This window comes from Platichthys flesus, chromosome 20 (genome assembly GCF_949316205.1).
Source record: "Platichthys flesus chromosome 20, fPlaFle2.1, whole genome shotgun sequence".
In the NCBI taxonomy this organism is placed as follows: domain Eukaryota; kingdom Metazoa; phylum Chordata; class Actinopteri; order Pleuronectiformes; family Pleuronectidae; genus Platichthys; species Platichthys flesus.
In genome coordinates this window covers 20,149,536-20,172,780 of record NC_084964.1, presented here as the reverse complement: position 1 = coordinate 20,172,780, position 23,245 = coordinate 20,149,536, and the positions used below count along the sequence as shown (strand labels likewise).

General features: G+C 45.8%; 2 protein-coding genes across 6 annotated transcripts in view; both read right to left on the bottom strand.

Annotated features, from left to right (window-relative positions):
* The window catches only part of aatkb (apoptosis-associated tyrosine kinase b), a 30,584-nt gene extending 25,464 nt beyond the window's left edge, over positions 1-5,120 (bottom strand). The window contains exon 1 of the mRNA XM_062414191.1: positions 4,794-5,120. Coding sequence (XP_062270175.1) covers positions 4,794-4,866 — 73 coding nt within the window. The 5' untranslated portion in view covers positions 4,867-5,120. The remainder of the gene's footprint in view (positions 1-4,793) is intronic.
* Positions 5,121-14,353: 9,233 nt separating this feature from the next.
* On the bottom strand, positions 14,354-21,662 carry LOC133931864 (alpha-N-acetylgalactosaminide alpha-2,6-sialyltransferase 2-like). 5 transcript variants are annotated; one of them, XM_062378813.1, is made up of 10 exons: positions 21,510-21,662; positions 19,647-20,006; positions 18,040-18,358; positions 17,302-17,467; positions 16,591-16,765; positions 16,263-16,401; positions 16,082-16,185; positions 15,490-15,573; positions 15,247-15,346; positions 14,354-14,937 (listed from the first exon to the last, which is right to left on the bottom strand). In XM_062378813.1, exons 2-10 carry the CDS (start codon positions 19,805-19,807, stop codon positions 14,767-14,769), a joined length of 1,419 nt encoding a protein of 472 aa, XP_062234797.1. In that variant the 5' UTR covers positions 19,808-20,006; positions 21,510-21,662; the 3' UTR covers positions 14,354-14,766. The 5 variants fall into 5 exon arrangements, with proteins under 5 accessions (XP_062234797.1, XP_062234796.1, XP_062234799.1 ...); XM_062378812.1 differs by having other exon boundaries at positions 19,647-19,941; positions 21,510-21,653; XM_062378815.1 differs by having other exon boundaries at positions 18,040-18,355; positions 21,490-21,648.
* Between the last annotated feature and the right edge of the window lie 1,583 nt (positions 21,663-23,245).

The window sequence follows — 23,245 nt, the reverse complement described above, 5'->3', positions numbered from 1 at the left end:
TGAATGTGATAAAGATCTCCAGCTCTCAGCGAGCAGCAGGTGATGACACAGGAATATTACAGTCACTGTGTCGGTGAGTGACACAGTGGCTGTAATATTCTGTTTTGGGACATTTCAGCTTCAATGGGATCATCAGAATTTTTAAATAAACAAACAGCTAATAGACTAAATATCCGTATGTTGGAATATTCCATGAAATACAGGCACAAGTCTCCGGCTTTATGAGAACATACAGTACAAACAGTACAAACAGTACATACAGTACACACAGTACATACAGTACAAACAGTACAAACAGTACATACAGTACATACAGTACATAGAGTACACCCAGCAGCTGGAGAGAGGGAAGCTGAAGCTGCAGCAGCTGGTGAAGGTGGAAAGCACTTAACCTTTTTTCTATAGAACACAATACGCTCTTGGTTTAAACATTTTAAAGAAAGAAACTCCACAGGGTCCTTGAGGTAAATCACCACTTCCCTGCACATCCCGTAATGCCATCAATCAGTCCTGCTGAGTCATTTGAAATACTGTCCTCAGTGGCCGATACACAAAACTCTATTTATCATCACGTCACCAGACTCTGCCCGGAGAATTCACGAGAATAATAACATAAGATAAAAATAAGACTCTGTTTGAATCTGAGCACAACTCCTACGAACCATCTGCATTAATGAGCCCAACACACTGAAATATCTTGAATCATATCTGTTGATATTAATTCAACACTCTGACTGTACAATCACTAATGATCATAATGAGCTTGTTTTCTATCTGGAGGCAGAAACCTGAGGAAACCTTCTGAACACATGTTTCACGTGTTTTCATTGATTTACAGTTTATACAACAGGGATTTTCACAGCTCTTACTAAATTCATCAATTTAAAACATTCCATAATCACTCATTACAGTGACAGTGTAGTTTTACATTAATATAAATGTGTCAGTTATATTTGATTTATTCTATTAATGAACATTATTCTTCCCTGTGAGTTTTCACTATGAGAGCTGTCCATGGTGCTGAAACACCAACACAGACGCGACATGATAGATTCCACTCTTCAGGATCTCAGCTGACTCAAAGGGTGAAGCAGCCATTAGCCCTGATGTGTATTCAGTCAACAACATCTCTCTAAACAAGCTTGACTTTCACTGTGACCTGGAGCCGCTGAGAGGGAGAGCAGAGCGCCGGGACAGAGCAGCAGCTCAGAGGAGATGTGAACAGGTGACCGGTGTCACGCTCCATCATCCATCCCATTAGTCAGGCCTGAACCAGGGCAACTGGAGCTGGCCATGCTAAACCTGGCTGAAGGGCACCACTGCAGAAACCCTGCATCAGACCTCACAGCAAACAAAGGGATCATGTTGAATGGTCCAGACCCACATAGTGACTCACTCTGCGTAGAGCTATGTTTCTGTGTGGCGACAAAGGGATGAAGTGAGGAGGCAGCGTGTCCTTCAGCAGGAAGAGAAAGAGCCTCTAAGAAACCTCCTCAGTCCCCAGATGCTGCCGGGCTGCAGCGACGCTCAAGAAGAAGAACAGACTCTCCCTCAACGATCAATAGAGAATTAAATATCATCATTATTTCATTCAGATGCCTTTGCTTTACCAGGATTGATAACATGACATTCTTTTTTAGAAATAGTCATCCAGTTATTTAGTAGATATTAAGACGTCAGCTTTGCTTCTGTGATTGAGTCAGAACTAAAGATACTTTAGAATTTTAGTTTCCGCCCTTTTTCTAATGTTTCTGTTTATTGCAGGTGAGTTTATTTACTGTGTTTTAATGCAGCTGTTCAATAAAACTATTTGAATCAATTGTGACATGCAAATGTTTTGTTTCTTCATTCACAGGAACTCTCCTCAGACACAACTGTTTGAAATTCACTTTGAAAGAGGTGGAGACCGACGAGTGAGAGTGTGTTGAGCATAAAAACACTTCTTAGCAATCAGAGGCTTTTATTCCCCGTGATTCTTACAGACTACGTGCACAAACACACACAAACACACACACACACACACACACACACACACACACACACACACACTTAAGAGAGAGTGCAGAAGCTATTAGCAATCAGAGACATCAGCCTCCCTTAAGACACTCTGGGCCTTTCAATGCCGGAACGATTGTGTTTTGTAAAAGCTGCTCTGCTCAAACTGAAATCACTGCAGAGAGAAACTCCAGAAAAACAACTTCTGCTCAACGACGACCTCCTCATCCTCCTCATCCTCCTCATCCTCCTCAGATCCGAGTGAGCTGCTTCCGAGGTGAAGATCAGAGGACGGAGCTTTTTAAAAGCTTGTTCACCTTCTGGAAATGGCCACAATTACATTTAAGCCTTTGCTCGTCAAGGGAACGCACTTTATTCTGCCTGCTTCCCTTCTCCATCCATGAACTCACAGAAACAACACACGATGCATCCACTCAATTGAATCCTCTCTTTTCCTCACTCTCTCTAATTCCACTGCAGTTTCTGTCTCTGTATGAAGGGTCCAGCTGACACCTTCTACTTGATGTAAAGCAACAAACTGACGCACTCCTCCAGGTTTACCTGCTCCTGCACCTCCCTGCCCGTGTCCTGCGCCTCCTGGTCCTGGTGGATCAGTGGAATCCTCAGGAACGAAGGAGCTGAGCTTCCAAACACGTCCCCGTCGTCCTCCTCCGTCTGTTCTGTGCCCGGATAATTAGAGTGTGCTGCTGGGTGAGCAGCCAGGATCCCACTGAGAAATTTGAAATGGATAATCTGCCCTGGGAATCCAGCCAGCTCTTCCAGTAAAACCCCCTCCCTCCACCACCACCACCACCACCACCACCACCACTGATACCAAGCCCTGCCCTTCCTGGCCTGTGATGTCATCCTCTCCCCGCCCTCCACACAGCGGTCATCACAAGATTCAAGTCAGGACAAGTCTCTTCCTCCACCTCTGTTTCTCTTTCCACTTCATCGATCAGCTGTTCAAACCAACAGAGTGAACATCAGGAACATGGAGACCACAGAGTATCCACAGAGCCAGACACATGTGTGAGATGTTTGCAAAGTGAAACATCTAAAACTTTCAGCCTGATTTGAGGACCGAATATTTTGATCAGTCAAAATATCAAAGCCTCAATGAGGGACGATTAAAACAGGTCACTACGTTTCCCTGGAGGTCGATCTCCAGCAGCTGCATCAGTTAATCCAGGAGTCGACTCTCTGCATGAGATCCAGTCGAGCTCTGAGACGTGCACTTAGAGCGGCTGATATAAAACTGCTCTGGACAGATCGCTGCCAGGAACACTGGCAGCGATCTGAATCTCTGCCCCACAGATGGAAAAGTGCTACACAGTTAGATTTCAGTTAAAATGAAAAAACTGGAATGGAGGATTTTTGATGAAAGCAAATGTCGCCTGGTTAAATAAACCTGATTTGAATTCAGTGTCTGGATTTGAACAATTCACAGAAAACGTACAAAGATCCTGGTTCCTGTGATTCTCTGTAGCAGCGGAAAGAGAAGAGAGAGGAAGAGGAAGAGGAAGAGGAAGAGGAAGAGGAAATGGAAGAGGAAGAGACTGAACGACGCTGCAACGGGAGGTTTGTGGAACTCGATGTGTTTTGAAAAGGGCAGGAGGGCGTTAGAGGAGCAGAGTCAGGTGCTCCTGGATGAGATGAGGTGGACCACATGTGAGGTTCATGTCTCCTCACTTCCCTCTCCGAGCTCGACTCGATGGAAACAAGACGCAGAGACATCGAGTGCTGCACCTTTTGGTTGCCATAGAAACCAACTGAAGGACAAGCCGGTAGCTGCTTATGATGAATAATAATAATAATAATCATAATCATAATAATAATGGAGAAAAACAGCTATTTGCAGTGAACTCCACCACGTGAGAAACAATCTGTCTCCATCCATCTTCTCCCTGCTCCCTTTTCTCACCTCTCACTTTTACACGTACTGCTGCTTTAACGCATCCAAGTTAGAACAAGCCCCCCCCCCCCCCCACACACACACACACACATCTCACGCTCTCTCTTGCCTTATATATTATATATCAGAACACTCATTCAACACATACAGACTTAAAGTGGGAAACTGCAGCTTCCGTCATGTGAACATCATGAACTCCAACTTCACCTAAAGGAGTTCATCCTCCTCTTCCTCCTCTTCCTCCTCTTCCTCCTCTTTCTCCTCTTCCTCCTCTTTCTCCTCTTCCTCCTCTTCCTCCTCAGTGAATCACTGGATCTGTCACTTGTGTTTATTGACTGAGACGAATTCAAACACACAATTTGTCTGATTCATATTCGTAGATTCAGATAAAACGTTAAATGTTGATATGCTGATGAAAAACCAAACATCTGCTTTTAAGGACTTTTTCTTTTTCGTGGATTTTAAATATTATCGTCACAGACTGCTGCACCTTGGGTTGCCATGGAGACCACGTGAGTGACAGTCGATGCTGATGCTGCATCATAATAATGAGATGATTTCCTCCATGAAGTGAGAAGCGATGAGGAAGCCTCTGCTCCTCTATTTCCACAATCCCCCTGTTCCCCACCTCTCACCTGGGCACGTACTGCTCCTTTTAACTGCTCCGCTGACCCGAGGGACGAACACACAAGAAAAATACCAACACATTTAAATCAGGATCATCTCATTCAAAACCAAACACACACCTAGGAGCTGCAGGTAAGGGGGGGGGGGGGGGTAGTAGAAGTGGATGAACAGTGACATTATGTCCATCAGCCACTAAAAGCGTTTACATGAGACCTGCGGGTTATCGTGGGATGTTCGCGGCGGACTGTGGCCTCACCTGAGCTGAAGTGGGAGCTGAGGGCAGATCCGGGGCTGAGCGCGGCTGAACACATCAGCAGGAGCAGCAGCATCTTCACAGCGAAGGAAAAACCGCAGGACGAGGAGGACGACGCTCTACGCGACACTAGATCTGGAGCTCGGCTTCATCTCTCCTCCGGGACTCAACGTGCACCTCCATCCCTCTGTATCCCGCGGAGGTTCGGCTCACACGCACGCATCCTCCGGTGTCCGGTCACGGCCGGGTCTTATTTTTATTCTGCTCCTCTGGATGTGGATATTGTGGCTGCAGGAGAAGAAGATGAGGAGGAGGAAGAGGAGGAGGAGGAGGAGGGGGCTGGAGCTGATCCAGAACCTCACGGCGCACGGCGCACGGCTTTACGCACACACCTGGAGACGCGGCCACATCATCCCGGGAGCTGAGACCCGCCGGCATCGGACGTGTGTCACCTCCGGCACGTGAGGGGACATAAATCAAACGCTCCGTTCTGCGTGGGGAGCTGTCCGAGGTGCTGACAGCAACAGCGCCATCTTGCTCGCTAACGAGTCCAAACAGAAATGTGTGGAGCTCAGTCTGCAGGAGGAGGAAGAGGAGGAGGAGGAAGAGGAGGAGGAGGAGGAGGATAGGCTGAGCTCAGCTGACTGAAATATACAGGCTGGAGCTGGAGAAGCAAGAATCTATTTCTGCAGCTGAATAGAAAAGACAAATCTATTTGTAATATCCAGGTTGAATGTGTCTGAGGGAAGATCTCAGTGTGTGTGAACCTGCAGCTTCATCTTCCTCAGCTGTGACGTGTGAAGCTTTCTCCCACACACACTGTGATGTAACACCGGGGGAAACACACAGTGACTTAGCGACTATCCTCTCTAATCCTACTGTTCATACATGTACGGTGAGGCCCCCTCCCCCACCCGGCCACATTCATCCTCTCCCTCCTCCTCCCTTCATTCCTCTCTCCTCCTCTCCTCCCATCACACTGGATTCCTGGCAGCTGAGGGAGTCAACTTTTCCTTGTGGATCTACTATGATTGTAATTCTTCACCCACGCAGAGAGGAAAATGTCAGCGACTGAGCTTCCAGGAAAGAACAAAAGATCTGTCCAAGCACAAATCCTCCCTGCTCCCCGTGCACCCTGCTCTGTGAGGCACCAGGAGTTATGTAATGAGTCGGTTATTATAAACCATCATGAAGTCGCGTGGATTTGATAAATCTCCAGTGTGACAGCAGATCTTAAAGTGGCTGCACATTGTCGTGGTTCAAAGACACAATGTGACCGAAGTTCATAAGCAAATGTTCTGATGAATCTTCACAAAGGAACAAACTCAAATGCTCTATCCATGTGTTCACTTCCCTGTTTGTCAGATCAACAGCTGACAGTGAATTCCTTCATGAATCTAACAGTCTGCTTATGAAACCACATTTAAATTCAGATCTGGATTCTTGCTCTGATCTGCACCAAATGACACACACTCAACTTTTCAAACATTTCCTTTTCAGACAACTTCCAGGTTTGTTCTTCGGTGGTGAAGTGACATGATGATCCTCCTCCAGAGGGGATCAGAGCAGCTCCCTCTGTCCTCAGCTTGTATCAGTGACTCCATCAAGAGTTGTTCTTCTACACAGGATCACAAGAGACTGGATCCTTTCAGTTCATGCTGAGCGATGGGAGAGTTACATTCTTTGGGTTTAAACAAAGTCTACGGGTCACAAATCAAAAGCCTCATTTGTCCACTGAGAAAATTGAAGTAGCTTCAGTCTTTGTGGATGATTCTCTGAGACCTGGGACCTTTCTAACCGTTAGAGATGGAGGAACAAAGAAAAACACAGAAACCATCACATCACAATCTGATCTGAAACGTCATCATCTTCATCTTCCTCCTTCATCTTCCTCCTTTGTTCACCATTACATCTGTGGAGACGTGAGGAGAGAGGAAGGTTCTTCACAGTCAGAAGAACAACTGAGAGGAGGCAGATGCTGGAAGCTCACGGTTACAAGCAAGGGTCTGTTTTTGCACATCTGATGTCTCTGAGAGGAATATTCCTCCTAAATCCCCCCCCCCCCTCCTCCTCCTCCTCCTCCTCCTCCTCCTCCTCCTCCTCCTCTCTGATACACTGTGTGTCTGCCGTTTCCCTGGAAACAGAAGGGAGGAGGTAAGAAGGTTTCTGGAGCGAGACGCCTGTCGAGGGAATCGTTGTCCAGTCACTTCTCACACCAGACGTGATGAGCTCTAGATAGATAGAGAGAGAGATAGATAGATAGATAGATAGATAGATAGATAGATAGATAGAATGATAGATAGATAGATAGATAGATAGATAGATAGATAGAGAGAGAGATAGATAGATAGATAGATAGATAGATAGATAGATAGAATGATAGATAGATAGATAGATAGATAGATAGATAGATAGATAGAGAGAGAGAGAGATAGATAGATAGATAGATAGATAGATAGATAGATAGATAGATAGATAGATAGATAGATAGATAGATAGATAGATAGATAGATAGATAGATAGATAGATAGATGGAAGGAATACTTTATTCATCCCCGAAGGGAAATTAAGTTGTCATCGGAGCCGGTACATTTGAATACAATAAAACACAATACAATAGAATAAAATAAAAATATTGAGGTAGAAAGAATAAAAACAGAAACACAAGATAAATAGGTAGATAAGGTGCAGTGGCAGATGATGGTAATGTTATTGTTAGACAGTATATAACGAATAGTACAGTATATATAGTATATAATATAACATAATATATATTTATATATGATAGTAATTATACCAATATATAGCAGTATATAGTAATAATGGCAGCAACAGTATATATAATAATAATAGTAAATATAATAATAAAAATAATATGTACACATGTATAAATATGTGTATATAGACTTATATATACAAAGAATATACAAAGAGTATGATATAATATATGATATATAGTACGGGTATAAATATAAGTATTTGACGATACAATAGATAATATAATATACTATGAGTGTAAGAATATGTAGACAGAGTGTGCAAAAGACAGTATTATTGTATAAAATGATATATAGTATCAGTATGGTTTATATTAACACATATCACAGATGATGTGGAGTAAGTGTTAGGTTAAATACAGTTTGTTAATGTGCGTTTATATTTATAACCTGCTGATGAAACCTGCAGAGATCAGATCAGGCTGAAGGTTTCTCTCCATTTTGTGGTGAAGGAAGCAGAAATCTGTCACCCAGCCATCAGACCTGACTCCATCTCCTGTTCTTATCCCATAATCCAGAGCGGTCCTCAGGGGCCCAGAGCTTCAGGCCGGACTCCATCAGCTCCTCCTCTGGAGTCCGGGTCACTCTGCACCCGAGCAGCTGACGTACACGTGTCTGCTTCACTTGGAGGCTCCAGAAGAAACACTCCTTCTTCTTCAGGACGCAAACAGAATCATTCACACAGAGTCTGAGACGTCTCCACGTTTCTCCAGGAAAAAAGCAAAGATATGAAAAGTAAGAAAAATCAAACGTGTGTTTTGTTTATGAGACTGAAGATTGACATGAAGTTAATAACTTGATCTAATAGATTTAATCAAAGCTGCACATCATCAGGTCCAATGCTTGAAGCTTCGTGCTCCTCAGTCCTGCTGCTCTGGGTCTTTCTCCTCTGGACTGTGCAGGAATCAAAGTGGAGGTTGTTTATGATTCAACATCGTTTCACACACAACACAGTGGTGTTACACACACACACACACACACACACACTGACAGGATGCTGCTGTGCATGTTCACACACCATTAGAGAGAGGCTGTGCTGTGTTATTACACCACGCTGATGTGTGTTCGATGTGACGCCTCAGCTGAGTGGGACTTTACTGAGTCAGGTTCAATTAGGCTCGTTGGATGAGACATCAGCAGCCAATCAGGGAACCCGATGACATTCATCAGCCTGACGTCATTACAAAGATCTTCTAGAAGCAGAGGGGCCGACAGGAATCAGATCAATCAAAGACACGTGTGTGACAGACGCTTTTCACACATCAAATCAAACCCCTGGAAGCTGACTGACCGGTCTCACACTCTGAACCCTGCTCACCGTCTCACAGGCTTCAACTGGCCTGGACACATTCGTTCCTCTATAAATACAAATCTCAGAGGAAAACTTTAGCACACAAACATTAAATATCAAGCTGAGCTTCCAGGGTTGAGCTGAGGTTCAGTGACTGCTCGGCTGTGATCACTGATCCAAACACAATCGCCCAGAAGTGCTCATACGTTATTTAACACACATGTTTGAACACACAACTCAGTTATATAACTGTTTAGCTCAAGAGCCTCATTCTATCAGCCGGCCCTCACATGTGAGTGTGAAGTGAACATGTGATCACATGCCTGTGACACGGCTTCTCTTCAAAGTGGTGATGACATGTGGGGAACAGAGCGACAGCTTAAGGTATCAGCCGTCTCTTCCCAGCCTCCTCTTCCTCAGCGTCCTCTTCCTCAGCCTCCTCTTCCTCAGCCTCCTCTTCCTCAGCGTCCTCTTCCTCAGACTCCTCTTCCTCAGACTTCTCTTCCCCAGACTCCTCTTCCTCAGCGTCCTCTTCCTCAGACTCCTCTTCCCCAGACTCCTCTTCCTCAGACCTCTCTTCCTCAGACTCCTCTTCCTCAGCCTCCTCTTCCTCAGCCTCCTCTTCCTCAGACTCCTCTTCCTCAGACTCCTCTTCCTCAGACTTCTCTTCCCCAGACCTCTCTTTCTCGGACTCCTCTTCCTCAGACTCCTCAGACTCCTCTTCCACAGACTCCTCTTCCTCAGACTCCACTTCCTCTGCCTCCTCTTCCTCAGACTCCACTTCCTCAGACTCCTCTTCCACAGACTCCTCTTCCTCAGCCTCCTCTTCCTCAGACTCCTCTTCCTCAGTCTCCACTTCCTCTGCCTCCTCTTCCTCAGACTCCACTTCCTCAGACTCCTCTTCCACAGACTCCTCTTCCTCAGCCTCCTCTTCGTCAGACTCCTCTTCCTCAGACTTCTCTTCCTCAGACTCCTCTTCCTCAGACCTCTCTTCCTCGGACTCCTCTTCCTCAGACTCCTCTTCCTCAGACTCCACTTCCTCTGCCTCCTCTTCCTCAGACTCCACTTTCTCAGACTCCTCAGACTCCTCTTCCACAGCCTCCTCTTCCTCAGACTCCTCTTCCTCAGACTCCTCTTCCTCAGACTCCTCTTCCACAGACTCCTCTTCCTCAGCCTCCTCTTCCTCCACTTCCTCAGCCTCCTCTTCCTCAGCCTCCTCTTCCTCAGACTCCTCTTTCTCAGCCTCCTCTTCCTCAGCCTCCTCTTCCTCAGCCTCCTCTTCCTCAGACACCTCTTCCTCAGCCTCCTCTTCCTCAACCTCCTCTTCCTCAGCCTCCTCTTCCTCAGACTCCTCTTCCTCAGCCTCCTCTTTCTCAGCCTCCTCTTCCTCAACCTCCTCTTCCTCAGCCTCCTCTTCCTCAGACTCCTCTTCCTCAGCCTCCTCTTCCTCAGCCTCCTCTTCCTCAACCTCCTCTTCCTCAGCCTCCTCTTCCTCAGACACCTCTTCCTCAGCCTCCTCTTCCTCAACCTCCTCTTCCTCGGACTCCTCTTCCTCAGACTCCTCTTCCTCAGCCTCCTCTTCCTCAGCCTCCTCTTCCTCAACCTCCTCTTCCTCAGCCTCCTCTTCCTCAGACTCCTCTTCCTCAGCCTCCTCTTCCTCAGCCTCCTCTTCCTCAGACTCCAGGGACAGACTGATTCAAAAGGTTGTGCATCGTGGAGCATGCTCAGGAGAAACAGTCAAATGAAAGTACAGCTCAGGCTGAGGGGGATGGGTTTTTTAGGTTTTTGATCATAAACTAAAGTTATGTTTGATATCATCACATTAAATGTTCATTCGGAGAAACATAAATATGAACTGAACAGCTGCACAGAAGGAAAAGTCATTAGATTCATCCTCTGGGGAACATGACTGAGGCAAATGATATTCTGGACTGACCAATCAACTGAGAGGCTGATGTCACCGTCCATAGAGTCAGGCTGCTGGATTAAATCTATAATTACCATAAGATAGAAACAGTGTAAAAACATATATACACATAAGAACAGAGAGGACGATGGATTAGAGAAGTCTGAGTGTGATGTTGTGTCTCAGAGTCTCAGGAGAATCTCCTGAGGATTCGCTGTCTCTCTGGTTCAGGCTGGTTCTTCTTCTCCTGTCAAACTTTTATTTGAAAGTTAACCTCGAGAGACGAAGCTGAAAGTCCTTTAGTGAGATGATGGAACTTGACGAGATGAGGGAGGAACTGAAAGCTGGTTTGATATCTGCACTGTGGCGGGTTGTTTATGAAATCTTGCAGCATTGATGTGTTCAGAACTGACTTGTAGAACTTGGACACTGCAGAAATATCCCAGACGCACTGAACAATGAATAATCCTCCAGCGCCGTGCCAGGACCTCATGGCCTCTGCTTCCCCCCCCCGACTCGGGCGTCTGTCCTCCACTTCAACCTCATCACTGATTGTCCCGGAGCATCAGGGGAGACGGGGGGGGGGTCTGCTGCAGCAGGAGCCAGGACTTCAGAGGAGAAGGGCTCCGTTGGGGAGAGGGAGACATGTGCAAGGCCACTGGTGGATCCATCCTTCCTGTATAGAAGAGACAGTCGGGGGGGGTCAGTCGCTCCAGGAGACCTTGGATCTGGTGAGTAGCACTCGATCTGCTCGTCTGTACAGTCAACAACTATCTGCTGAGGATTTCCAGTGTTTTCAGAAGTGCTTTAAATAATCTTCAAATCATTTTTCTTCATTTTCATCTTGATGCTAATTTGTCCAACGAGCCGTGGAGTCGGTTCAGAACGTGGAGCAGCTCCGAGCTCAGTGGTTTGTTTGATGTGTCTGTCTCACCTCTGCTCCGAGAACAAAGCTCCGCTTGATAAGAGACGTCTTGAAGTGCAAATGATGGAGTGAAATGTGTGAGAGTGAAGTGAAAGAAGAGAAGGAGAATGATGAAAGAAGCGAGCAACGTGCTGCCTCACCTTCACAGACTGTTTACAGCTTCTGCTCCTTGGTTACACAACTGATCCACTGCACACGTCGACTCACAACAACACAGCGAGCCAGACGCCGTGTGCTGACTCCTGACACGAGGAGTCCTCTGAGGCTGACAGACTTTATGAAGATGGAGACCCAGAATGTCCATGACCCCCCTCAGCACGAGGAACTCTGCACTGACTGGTCCCTGAAACATCCCAGATCATTTCAGAGCTTCTGATCCCATATGTGCACTTTCATTTTCACATGAGCTGTGATGTTTGAGTCTGTTTGACACGTCTCTCCTTCCACCCTCGAGTCAGATGAGGACAAGGGGAGAAATAAGAAATATGAGAAATGATAGATAAAGGGAAAAAAGAGACAGAAGAGGAAAAGACTGATGCTCAAAAAGAATATAGAATTAAAACCAGAAAGGAGGCACAGCAAAAGTGAAACAAGGAAAGGAAGGAAGGAAATGAACATAAAAACAAGAAATGCTTCAATTTCTCTTGTACCATTTTCTCATATGGTTTAACTCCTGATTGAAATCTTATTCTAGAAACGTCAGCTTGAAGATGAACCTCATGAAGTTACAACAAGTCACCATCAGCTTATTGAGATATCAGGTTTTTAACAGGTGCTTTCCCTCGTCTCAGCTCAGACCTCAACATGGAGGAGGTGAAGAAGGACGCTGTGGCCATGGGCGCTTAACTCACAGAGCCGGACATCAGCCGCATGCCACAGGACATGAGAACGTGTGTGTGTGTGTGTGTGTGTGTGTTTGATGCAGTCACACATTCTAAAGTGACCTCATGTGTGAGTCATGGTGATGGTTTCATGGCCTGACGACATCTTTCATGGTTCTGCAGGAAACTTCCACTACAGCCGGTTCCTGGATCACCTGATCTGGTTCAAGACATCACAATCGTATTTCTCAATACGATTGTGATTTCTGCAGTTACATCCTGTCCAGTGTACCGAGCGCCGCCCTGTCAGCTCCTCTGTCTGATGAGGAGGCCGAGGCCTTGATCCGGAGGTGAAGGTTCCATCTTCAGACTCTGATGCAGCGACCTGGAGTCACCACTGAGTGACAGCAGCTGGAGACTTGTCCTGGCTGAGGGGGAAATGTTGAGATTCAAACTGTAGGACTGATTCAGGACATGTTGCCATGAATGAATAATAGCACACGCTTGTTTTACAGAGTTCTCAGACAGGGTGACGATGGAGAAGGAACCCAGGAAATAGACGTCACAGAGTTTACTTGCTCTCCACCATGTGAGCGCTGGAGGAGAGGAAGAGGTTCTGAGACCTGATGAAGACTCCTGAAACCACACCCTTCCTCCAGCTGAGCACCAGGGACTGAGGCAGCCGGAGGAGATGTGATATCAGAGCAGAGTGAAAGTGAAAGTCTGGTCATTGAACTGCTCACTGGCTGTTTCCTGAGTTTGTGTGAACAGATTCTGTATTATAACCAAAACACAGAAATGAATAAATCACATTGTTCTGGGTTTTATAGGGTCTGAAATGTTGATGCCATGTTTGCCCGACACTTCACTTTCTACTAAAGACATTCAGAGCTTCTGGGTTAAAGATTCTTAATGTTCATCACATCAGCACCTTGTGTTAGTGGAAGACATTTTCACAATAACAAGAATATTGTGCCAAAACTTTGTGGTGCGTTGATCGAGGCTGCAGACGAAGCTGCACCGACCTCGTCTCACCACTAGGTGTCAGCAGCTCGTTACTCTTCATGTGAGGAAGAAACCGACATTTCAGATTCTATAGAGCTGCATCTTCACTTTGTGTTTCTGAATAGACACACACATGTCGTCTGATGTATCTGCTGATGTACAGGTCCAGTAATGAAGTATAAATACAGTGATGTCATAATGAGAGCACTGGAACATGACCGATGTTAATTATCAACCTTTGGCCACAGACACAATTAATACATGAATAAATCTATATATATTTAATATGGAACATTACAGGTTCAAGACCTTCAGCATCATCCTGAAGAAACTGCTCTGCCCTGATGGGAAACTGTCCCATCATGCATCTGTTCATCTTCCAGTCAGGAGCGGGCGTCGTCCCTCAGGCCGGTGGCTCCGTGTTACCAGACGACTGCAGAGTGTAGTCTTAACGTGCTGCTGCCAGACATGGACCAAGGAAACATGTGTGACCTTCACGTGTCCAAAACTAAACATCTGAGTGTGTTTATCTAAAAGTTCAGTTTGTAAAGTTTCTGCACACAGCTGCAGTGGTTTTCTTCTTGTGTTATGTTGGTCAGAAATCAGGATTACACAGAAACCACTGGACGGAGTTCCACTGACGTGTTGAGTGACGTGGGTCAGGGGAGAATTCTCATTAAAAGTCAGTGCAGATTCCTGTAACACTACAGAACTGGGTGGAGAGGTTTCATCTAGTTTTAAAAGATGCACCATCACCCTCTTACTGCGCCTGTGCTCCTGATTCTGATTGGACGTTGTGACCAAACATTTTTTGTGACAAATGATTCTTTCAAGAAACTTTGTTTAACTATTTCTGTTGTTTATTAACAAATTATACATCTTGCATTATAAACTTTAATCTACTGTGAAGTCATTGAAAGTTACACAAGCAGTTAGTACAGTAAACACACACACACAAAGAGAGAGAGAGAGAGATGTTGGCACATGTCCAACTCGGCCGGTCACTGCCAGCAGCGTCCAGACGTCTATTTAGGGCCGGGACAGATCTTATCAAGAGGCTGACTGAGCAGCCGACTCGTCAACACACTGCACCACAACAAGAAGCTAGAAGGCCGAGCGCCAGTCAACTCCTGAACTAGAGTTTGGTGACTTGTGAAGAAAGAAAACTTTTTGATTTGTAAAACGGATTCGAGCCCATTGCTTGTTTTAGACTCTGGGCCCTGAGCCTCCTGCCTCCTGCTCGACCTGAATTCACTTGTGCATGTAGAGGGTGATGAGGCCGGCCTGGTGCAGCTGCTGCCACAGAGTCAGCTCCATGCGCATGTCGTGGTTCACGAAGAAGCCCACCGGGTGGTAGGTCTTGTCGTAGTAGTGGTCAGAGTAGTTCTTAAAGTCCGGGGTCATGAAGCCGTAGGCGCTCACCTGCATCAACAGAGGAAACCACAGTGAGGCAGGAACCTGTTCCATGTTTCCACTCGAGCTCTTCCACCTGATTCTCTGCCCCCCCCCGCCGGTTGTTACAGATTTTATGATCTAACAGATCCTGTGGTATTTCACAGTTTAATCATTGCATGTAATCAAGGCCTCACGATGTCAGACAGACAGAACGAGTCTCAACAAGGACTCAACCGCCGAGGGTCAAACATTCTCACTTTCTCAGGCGGGTGCAGCCTTGTCCTGTGGGAAGTAGAAGATGAAGATGTGCAGACTGACAGGAGAGAGGAATGCTACCTGGTCACAGGAGTGCAGCACAGCCAGCAGCATCACGGCGCCGGTCGTGGGGCGGTAGATGTGCTTGAAACGAGTTTTCAGATTCCTGGATCGAAGGAATCTGAAACAAACAGAAATCTGCAGAGTCAGGACAATGAAGGAAGATGAAGTGAAACCATCTGTGTTGAAACTTTCCTCCCACACGGCTGCTGCTGCTCTTTTATTCTCATTTCCCGCCTTTTGAAACGCAGACGACTGGCTCACCTGTTCCGGAGGTAACGGACGAAGTCGGGATGATACATCTTCATCTTCTCCGCGGTCACGTTCTGTCCGAAGTATCTGGTGGGACTGTGGAGGGAACACAACGTCACACAAAGATCCCAGAGTCCTCCAACACTAAGAATACAGGACATGTGAATAAGGACAAAGCGCTCGGGACGTGTCCCTCGACAGCAGCGAGGGCTGAGACACTGGACACAGTGTGAATGTGGAACCAGTGTCTTAGTCTGTTAAATAATCAGATCCAACACTTGAGTAGAAGAGGACACACAGAAGTGTGATAACATCATGTTGCACCTCTTCACATCACTCACACACTGTCGACAGTGGAGCTGGAAAAACTTGCAAACATGAGATGAACATGCAACTCCACACAGAGACACCCGGGCAGAGCTGGGATTCAAACCAAGAACCTTCCTGTTGTGGATGATATGTGAGAAAACTCACGACTCTCCTGCAAATCCTCTTTTCAGCCTCTGTCTCAAACACCTGGTTTTAGCTCCCTCACTTCTATTCTCACAGAAACACGCTCGACAAGAGAAAGTCAGATTCAAAGTCCCACGTGATGGACGCTCACTCTTTGGTTCGCTCCGGCCCTCGCTCCACCGTGGTGTGCGTGGCTGCAGCCTTCATCAGCAGGTAGTCCCGCTCCTGGTCGGGCAGGAAGACGTATCGTGTTTCCTGTTGGACAGCAGCAGACACGTCTGTTAGGTCCTGATCTCACCACTGGGACAGACGTCCTGTGTCCTGGTCCTGACCTGAGACAGCGGCGGTCCCGTGAAGCCCAGTCTTGCGTACCTGGACATGGAGTTCATCATGGTGTTGGTGGAGAAGGTGTAGTGGGTGGTGCGAGACCCCACATCCTGCTCAAAGCCCTTAAGGATCGCCCCGTTGGTCCTGAACACAACACAACACACACACACAGACACACACCCAGGGATGAAAACAGGTTTCGGTGAAGTCTCCTTCAGACAGAACAGCAAATACACAACAGTCCGACTGTCTTCAACCAACTCCATGATTATTTTGTTGAATTGATTTAGTCTTTCAACCCAGAGACAGAAGTTTGGAGAGTGGGAGTTGTACCTGAAGACGTAGTGATGGCTGTCGATCTCCGGCCCTCTCCCTGAGTCCTTCAGGATCCCCCCGTTCCCCACCACCGCGCAGCGGGAGCACGAGGACCCGTTGCTGCGGCGGCTCCAGTCGTCCAGCATCCGCCCGTTAGCGGAGGAGTTGAGGACGGAGAGAGTTTCCAGCAGCGCTACAGACAACAGACAACAGACAACAGACAACAGACAAACAGAATTCATCTTCAGGTCTTTGAATAATCAGGGAAAGATTCACTGGGCTGAACAAGAGATTCTTTCAGTTATTTAGTTATTTCTTGTGTCTGTGTCATTTCGTCCGCCCTCAGATTCAGTTATTTGAAACTGGTCTGAAAGAAAGAAAAGCGTGGGCTCGCTCACACACACACACAGACACACATTTCCTCTGACATTTATCCACAACACTACATCTATAACGACAATCTTAGAAAACACAACATGAAGGAACAGTGTCGGCTCTGGAGAACCTTCACTGTCTATACACACATTTTGATATGATTGTATTACATCATTAATAAACACACTTCAACATTAACACAAAGTCTTAAATACTGGTCGATACCTTTTGTACTTTCTTGTGAGATTCTACTTTTATTTCTCTTGGAATATAATAAGGAACCAGGAACACAGAGTCTTAACCAGCAGGAATGAAAGATCCAGAGGAAAACAAAGAAATGAAAAGAACACTCACTGTTGTAGTCGACCCCCCCCCAGCCATGAGGTCCTGAGTACTGACTCAGACGCTGGTACTGGTCTCGGCTCACGTGATTGGCCCACTGCAGGACCGGGACACGCCTCAGGAACCGTCCACCAAATAGTGTCTGAGCGACTCGGCTTCCGACGCCGTCGGTGCAGTTCTGAGGAGGAGACAACGCCTCCATGTTGTTATCAAACACAAACACACGTCTTATCTCCAACCTGCACGTCCCACACCATCAGTGCACACGCAGCCTCGCTAGCTCCACTGAAGAGGTCGAGCAACCTCAGGGTCAAACCTCCAGACTCACTGGGAGAACATCCTCCAGTAAGAACACGTCTGGGACAGAACCAGCTGCAGCAGGATGGAAACGTCTGAGGACAACCAGGTGTCCAGCAGCTGCAGCCTCCTCCGCCCATGATGCAGCCTTCGTGCTTATAAACAAGAAAAGACTTTCTACCATGATTCACAGATTTCATCACCTCCACCAAGGTTTGTTTGTTTGTAAACAAGATGGAAAAAAAACTACTGAACAGATTTCTATGAACATCTGAGGCGGTGGAACTCCAGGATGTTTTTCACCTTCTTTAAACTTGGGAGATAGAATGTTTTTGGAATGTTTCTGGATCTCGATGAGAAGAATCCGGCACATTAAGGGAACTGATATCTAAGAGTATGTGATTGAAGGTAAGGAGACTGTTGGGTGGAGGTCTGGACATTAGGAGAACTCACCGTCTGTGCAGGGACGTCTTCACCCATGTAGTGTGTGTCTCCGATGAACGGAGACTCAGTGGACTGGGGGGTTGTGGGGCCTCTGGTGCTGCTCCGGGTCCCCCCCACAGCTTCAGGCCTGGACGTGGCCCTAGCGGCTGCCTGCGGCCCGGCGGCTGTTTGAGTCTCTGAGGTTGGAGGCGGAGTGTGTGCACGTGTGTGTTTCTGCAGAGCGGCTGCAGAGGGATGCTCTGGGTGACGGGTGGAGGCCGGTGAGGGATGGCTCCACCGCTCACTGCTGTTCCTTCTGTCCTGAGGCTCCTCAGAGTCTCCAGAGCTGCTGTGGGAGACAGAGACACATGTGGAGTGAGCCCGGGAGGTCGATGCTGGAAACAAATCCTCTGGGCCTCGCTCAACGTGCCGCACGCCCTTTAAGGAATTAATCAACTTATTTGGTTCTATGAGGAAAGTGAAATGAGATGAAACCAATATCACTCTGTGTGAGAACAGGATGTGATGCTAGTTTAATGCTCACTGTCTGTTCACTGTTTTGCATCTTGCATTTCACTTTTTACTTCACTATTTATATTTTTTATATATTATATATTTTTACTTAGATATGTTTATGTCTAAATAAATGTTACTTTGTATAAATATTAGAAAAGGGAGTAAAAAAGAAGTAAATAGTGATTAAATATATAATGTTTCTTTTTATTGCTTTTCTTATGTGTGTTGTATTTATTGTGTTTTTATGTTTCTATGTTCATTGCATGCACCAATAACCAGAGCAAATTCCTTGTAGGTGTAAACCTACTTGACAATAAACACTTTCTGATTCTGATGCCACCATCAGGGAACGTTTCCTTCGAAATTCTATATCACTGGCAGCTACACGAATAAAAACATAAACTTAATATAATATATATTATTGTTAATATAAATAGACACTTAATATATTGAAAGAGTAATAAAAAATGTGTCATGGGTTTGAACCAATGTGTGCTGTTGCCTTGTAAAAACATTTCAAACATATGGGGCAGTAAAACAACAGAGTGGATGAGTGTAGTGAACAAACATCCTTCTCACACATATTCTTTTACACTTCAAGTCAGTGGGGGACTGAAACCTGTGCTTATTTAAAAGCTCATCTGCCTTTTCCACTCCGCCCATTTTTTGAGTAATCATGCCCAAAATTCCTTATCATCATGAAGATGAAATATGAATTTGAGCATGTTAAAGCCTCAAAAAGCCAATGACCTGAAAAATAATAATAATCCTTACAATTTCAATAGGGCCTCACTGTCTTTCAGTGCCTGTCAGTGAAACATTTCAAAATAACGTTAATGTTATTGTTGTGCATCTGACAATAAAAATCTTGAATCTTGAATCTCTTGAATATTCAGTTGTTTAATGTTGATGAATGAAAAACACCCTGGTGATGTTCAGGTTCATCTCTGCAGACGACACATCTTCAACAGATAGTTTCAAACTGGGATGATGGGATTTCTTCTAAATGAAACTATCTGGGTGAACTAAGCAGGATCAGTGTTTTGGGACCAAACGTCCAGATCTCTGTGGCTGCCTCAGTTTGACCTTTTGGCCTCAAGTTGTCTCAACTGGTCACCCACCTGTTCGGCTTCTGGCTGAAGCCATGGAGGTTTCTCAAAGGCTTTATGGACCAGGACCCCTCCAGGTTCACACACAGGACGTAGACACACAGCAGGGAGCCGGCTGTCAACACGGCAAGAACCAGCTTCCTCTTGAACGCCATCCCCGTCACGGAGATCATGACCCCGGCTGGCAGGCTGCGTGCCTTGCCCTCCGCTCCAGCTGAAGGAACATGTGGAGGCAGAGGACGGAGACGAGGACACTGTCCGGCTCAGGACAGTTTGCTCTGATTGACCGGAGGAGGCAGGGGGGCGTCTGTGACGTTTGGGGGTTATTCAGTCCCAGGATCCGGGCTCCACTCCGGGCTTCTCTCAACACAGCTACAGGGGGAGGAAGAAGGAGAGAGAGAGTGTGAAGGAGGGCAGAGACTCAGGGGGAAACTTTATCTCTCAGTGTCAACACAGCTTCAAATAATCCCTTTTTAATGAAGCAAAGGGAAAGCTAAGCGCTGGGTCACAGTCTTCCATCCTTTTCTAGTTCCTCTCCTTTCTGCTCTCACTGTTCTCTCCTGACACACAAGAGAAAAACACAAACTACACTCAACTGAATGTGAAGTATTCACACTGAGAACTCAGAGTCATCTGGAGCTGGCAGTCGACAACAAACACAGGAAGCCACACAGGCTATTGTTGAGGGGGTTTATCCTAAATATGAGAAGAGCCGGACTGATCCAATTCAAGTATTTATTGAGATGCTAGACTAAATGAGTTAGCAATAGGTAGTTATAGTAGTTGATATAGTTATAACAGTAGATTTAATATGATTGGTTATGAAAGACTGAAGGGGAGTCGACGCAAATCAATTTGGTTCTCCCTTATTGGTCCACAGCTGTAGTCCCCCGCTTCTTGTCAAGGAATCCAGGAAGTGACAAGAAGCCGCTCTCCGTGACGCTCCTATTACTCTGAGAGTTGCTAAGCAAAATGTTCTCTTCATGAAAGGCCTAGACACAGCTGATGCCATGTGGGCCATTGGAGAAAGGAATATGATGTTCATGCTACATCCAAATAATGTCCTGCTGATCACGATCCTCGAAACCAAAACAACGAAACAAAACAATGTCAACAAAGTCACTCTGTCCAACCTCCAGCTTTAACTTTATCAGATAGCTGCTTGAAATAGATGTGATGTGAATGAGTCTAAGGGAATAATGGTTTAATACCAAAAGTTAGAATTCAGAACAATTATAAAATTCATTATTAACAATAAGCAGCCAGGGTTATTTATGAATCATTTGTATAAAGGACTTATATCTGGCTCAAACTGCTCAAGGCCGCCCCTTCTGCCTTTATTGCAAATAAAGAATTTAAATTCCTAACTATCTTACAGGAAACTGCCTTTTCCACCGCCCTGTTGAGGTAGAGCAGAAGTTCTGAGCCCCTGAAGAACATTAACATTCAAGGAGCTGAAATCTGTTCTCTGAACTTCTCTAAACTCAAGTCTGGAGCTTCCATCCACCTCCTGGATCCTCGGGAGGAATCCCTGAATGAAGCTGTGTGAATTAGAAACTGATCAGTTTCCTGGGGCTTTGTGACAGTTGGTTCTTCTTGGAGAAATGGGTTGTTTGAGAGATCCAGTGATAAACTCAGCTGCCTCCGACCAGACACAGATTCTACAGCGGTGATTAAATATCCTCGATCAAGACTCTCAGCTAGATGTTAGTGTGAGAGAAAAGTCACAAGCATCAGGCGGTGACAGGACGTGACTCCATCTCCTCCTCGAGGACTTTCTCCTGCCTCTGTCCCTGATCTCGTGTAACGGGAGTAAACCTCTCTGCACAGAGCACGAGAACACAAAAGAACTCACACAACTCAGTGTCCTCTCACCAGAAGAGCGTCCCCTCGTGATGGACACACACTTCTCCCTGTGAAGTTCAGCTCACTCTGCTGCTGCTGCTCATCCAGAGAGAGAGAGAGAGAGAGAGGAGTGCCTGCCTCAGCCCTGTGAGGCGGGATTATGTGAAATGAGCAACAGCTGCTGGCAATTGCTCACCACCCCCCTCACTGCAGAGCATGGAGGGGAAGAGAGAGAGAGAGAGAGAGAGAGAGGAGTGACTGCCTCAGCCCTATGAGTTGGGATTATGTGAAATGAGCAACAGCTGCTGGCAATTTGTCACCGCAGACCGCAGACACAGACGAAGCTGCACCGACCTCATCTCACCACTAGGTGTCTGCAGCTCGTTACTCTTCATGTGAGGAAGAAACCGACATTTCAGATTCTATAGAGCTGCATCTTCACTTTGTGATTCTGAATAGACACACACATGTCGTCTGATGTATCTGCTGATGTACAGGTCCAGTAATGAAGTATAAATACAGTGATGTCATAATGAGAGCACTGGAACATGATGACCGATGTTAATTATCAACCTGTGGCCACAGACACAATTAATACATGAATAAATCTATATAAACTTAATATGGAACATTACAGGTTCCAGACCTTCAGCATCATTCTGAAGAAACTGCTCTGCCCTGATGGGAAACTTTGTGCTGAAACTTTCCCACAGCATGCAAACTGATGATCTGACCATGTCCCATCATGCATCTGTTCATCTTCCAGTCAGGAGCGGGCCGGTGGCGCCACGTTACCAGACGACTGCAGAGTGTAATTGTAATGTGCAGCTGCCAGACATGTTTGCATCGCTGCAAACCCTGACCCATGACCTGGTGAATGCAGCCCCCCCCCGCTCCCCCCAGGCCACATCCAGCCACATCTGGATCTCTGCGCCTTCCTCACTGCCTCGTAGGCTTCTCAGACGTGCAGAGGACTCAGAGGTCATGTGGTTTATGTGTGTTCTTACAGAGAGAGAGAGAGAGAGCGGGAGCGAGAGAGAGGAAGAGAGAGAGAGAGAGAGAGAGAGAGAGAGGAAGAGAGAGAGAGAGAGGTAGAGAGAGAGAGGCCCTGCATACCACACCTCTCTGAAATGACTCTTCCTCCTCAAGGGCTGAGGTCTTCATCAGTTTGTTAAAGACCAAGGAAACATGTGACCTTCACGTGTCCAAAACTAAACATCTGAGTGTGTTTATCTAAAAGTTCAGTTTGTAAAGTTTCTGCACACAGCTGCTATGGGCTGCCGTTTGTAAAGCAGCTCACGCTGAAAATAACAGCAACATTCTTTCACATTTAGCTCCAAACCATGTTTAAAAAACTGGTGTGAATTTTTGAGAGTCACTTTTTTGCACATTTACAGCTATATTTGTCAACTTAGAGATATTTTAAATATTTAAATCCAAATGTTAAATGTTACACTTAATGTTAAATGTTAAATCTAAATGCTAAATCTAAATCTAAATCTAAATGTTAAATTTTAAATTTAAATCTAAATCTTAATGTTAAATCTAAATGTTAAATCTAAATTTAAATGTTTAATTTAAATCTAAATGTTAAATCTAAATGTTAAATCTAAATGTTAAATCTAAATCTAAATGTTAAATCTGAATCTAAATGTTAAATCTAAATCTAAATGTTAAATCTGAATCTAAATCTAAATGTTAAATCTAAATCTAAATGTTTCGGGTGAAACTAAATATTTAACTAATATGGAAATTCAAATGCCGGT

What these genes read in the sequence shown, in the direction of transcription:
- LOC133931864 (XM_062378813.1), bottom strand. Translation starts at nt 19,807, where the DNA reads ATGATCTCCGTGACGGGGATGGCGTTCAAGAGGAAGCTGGTTCTTGCC. An exon ending in CGGGACCGCCGCTGTCTCAG is followed by an intron (nt 16,186 to 16,262) that starts GTCAGGACCAGG and finishes GCTGTCCAACAG; the next exon opens with GAAACACGATACGTCTTCCT. An exon ending in GTCCGTTACCTCCGGAACAG is followed by an intron (nt 15,347 to 15,489) that starts GTGAGCCAGTCG and finishes TGTTTGTTTCAG; the next exon opens with ATTCCTTCGATCCAGGAATC.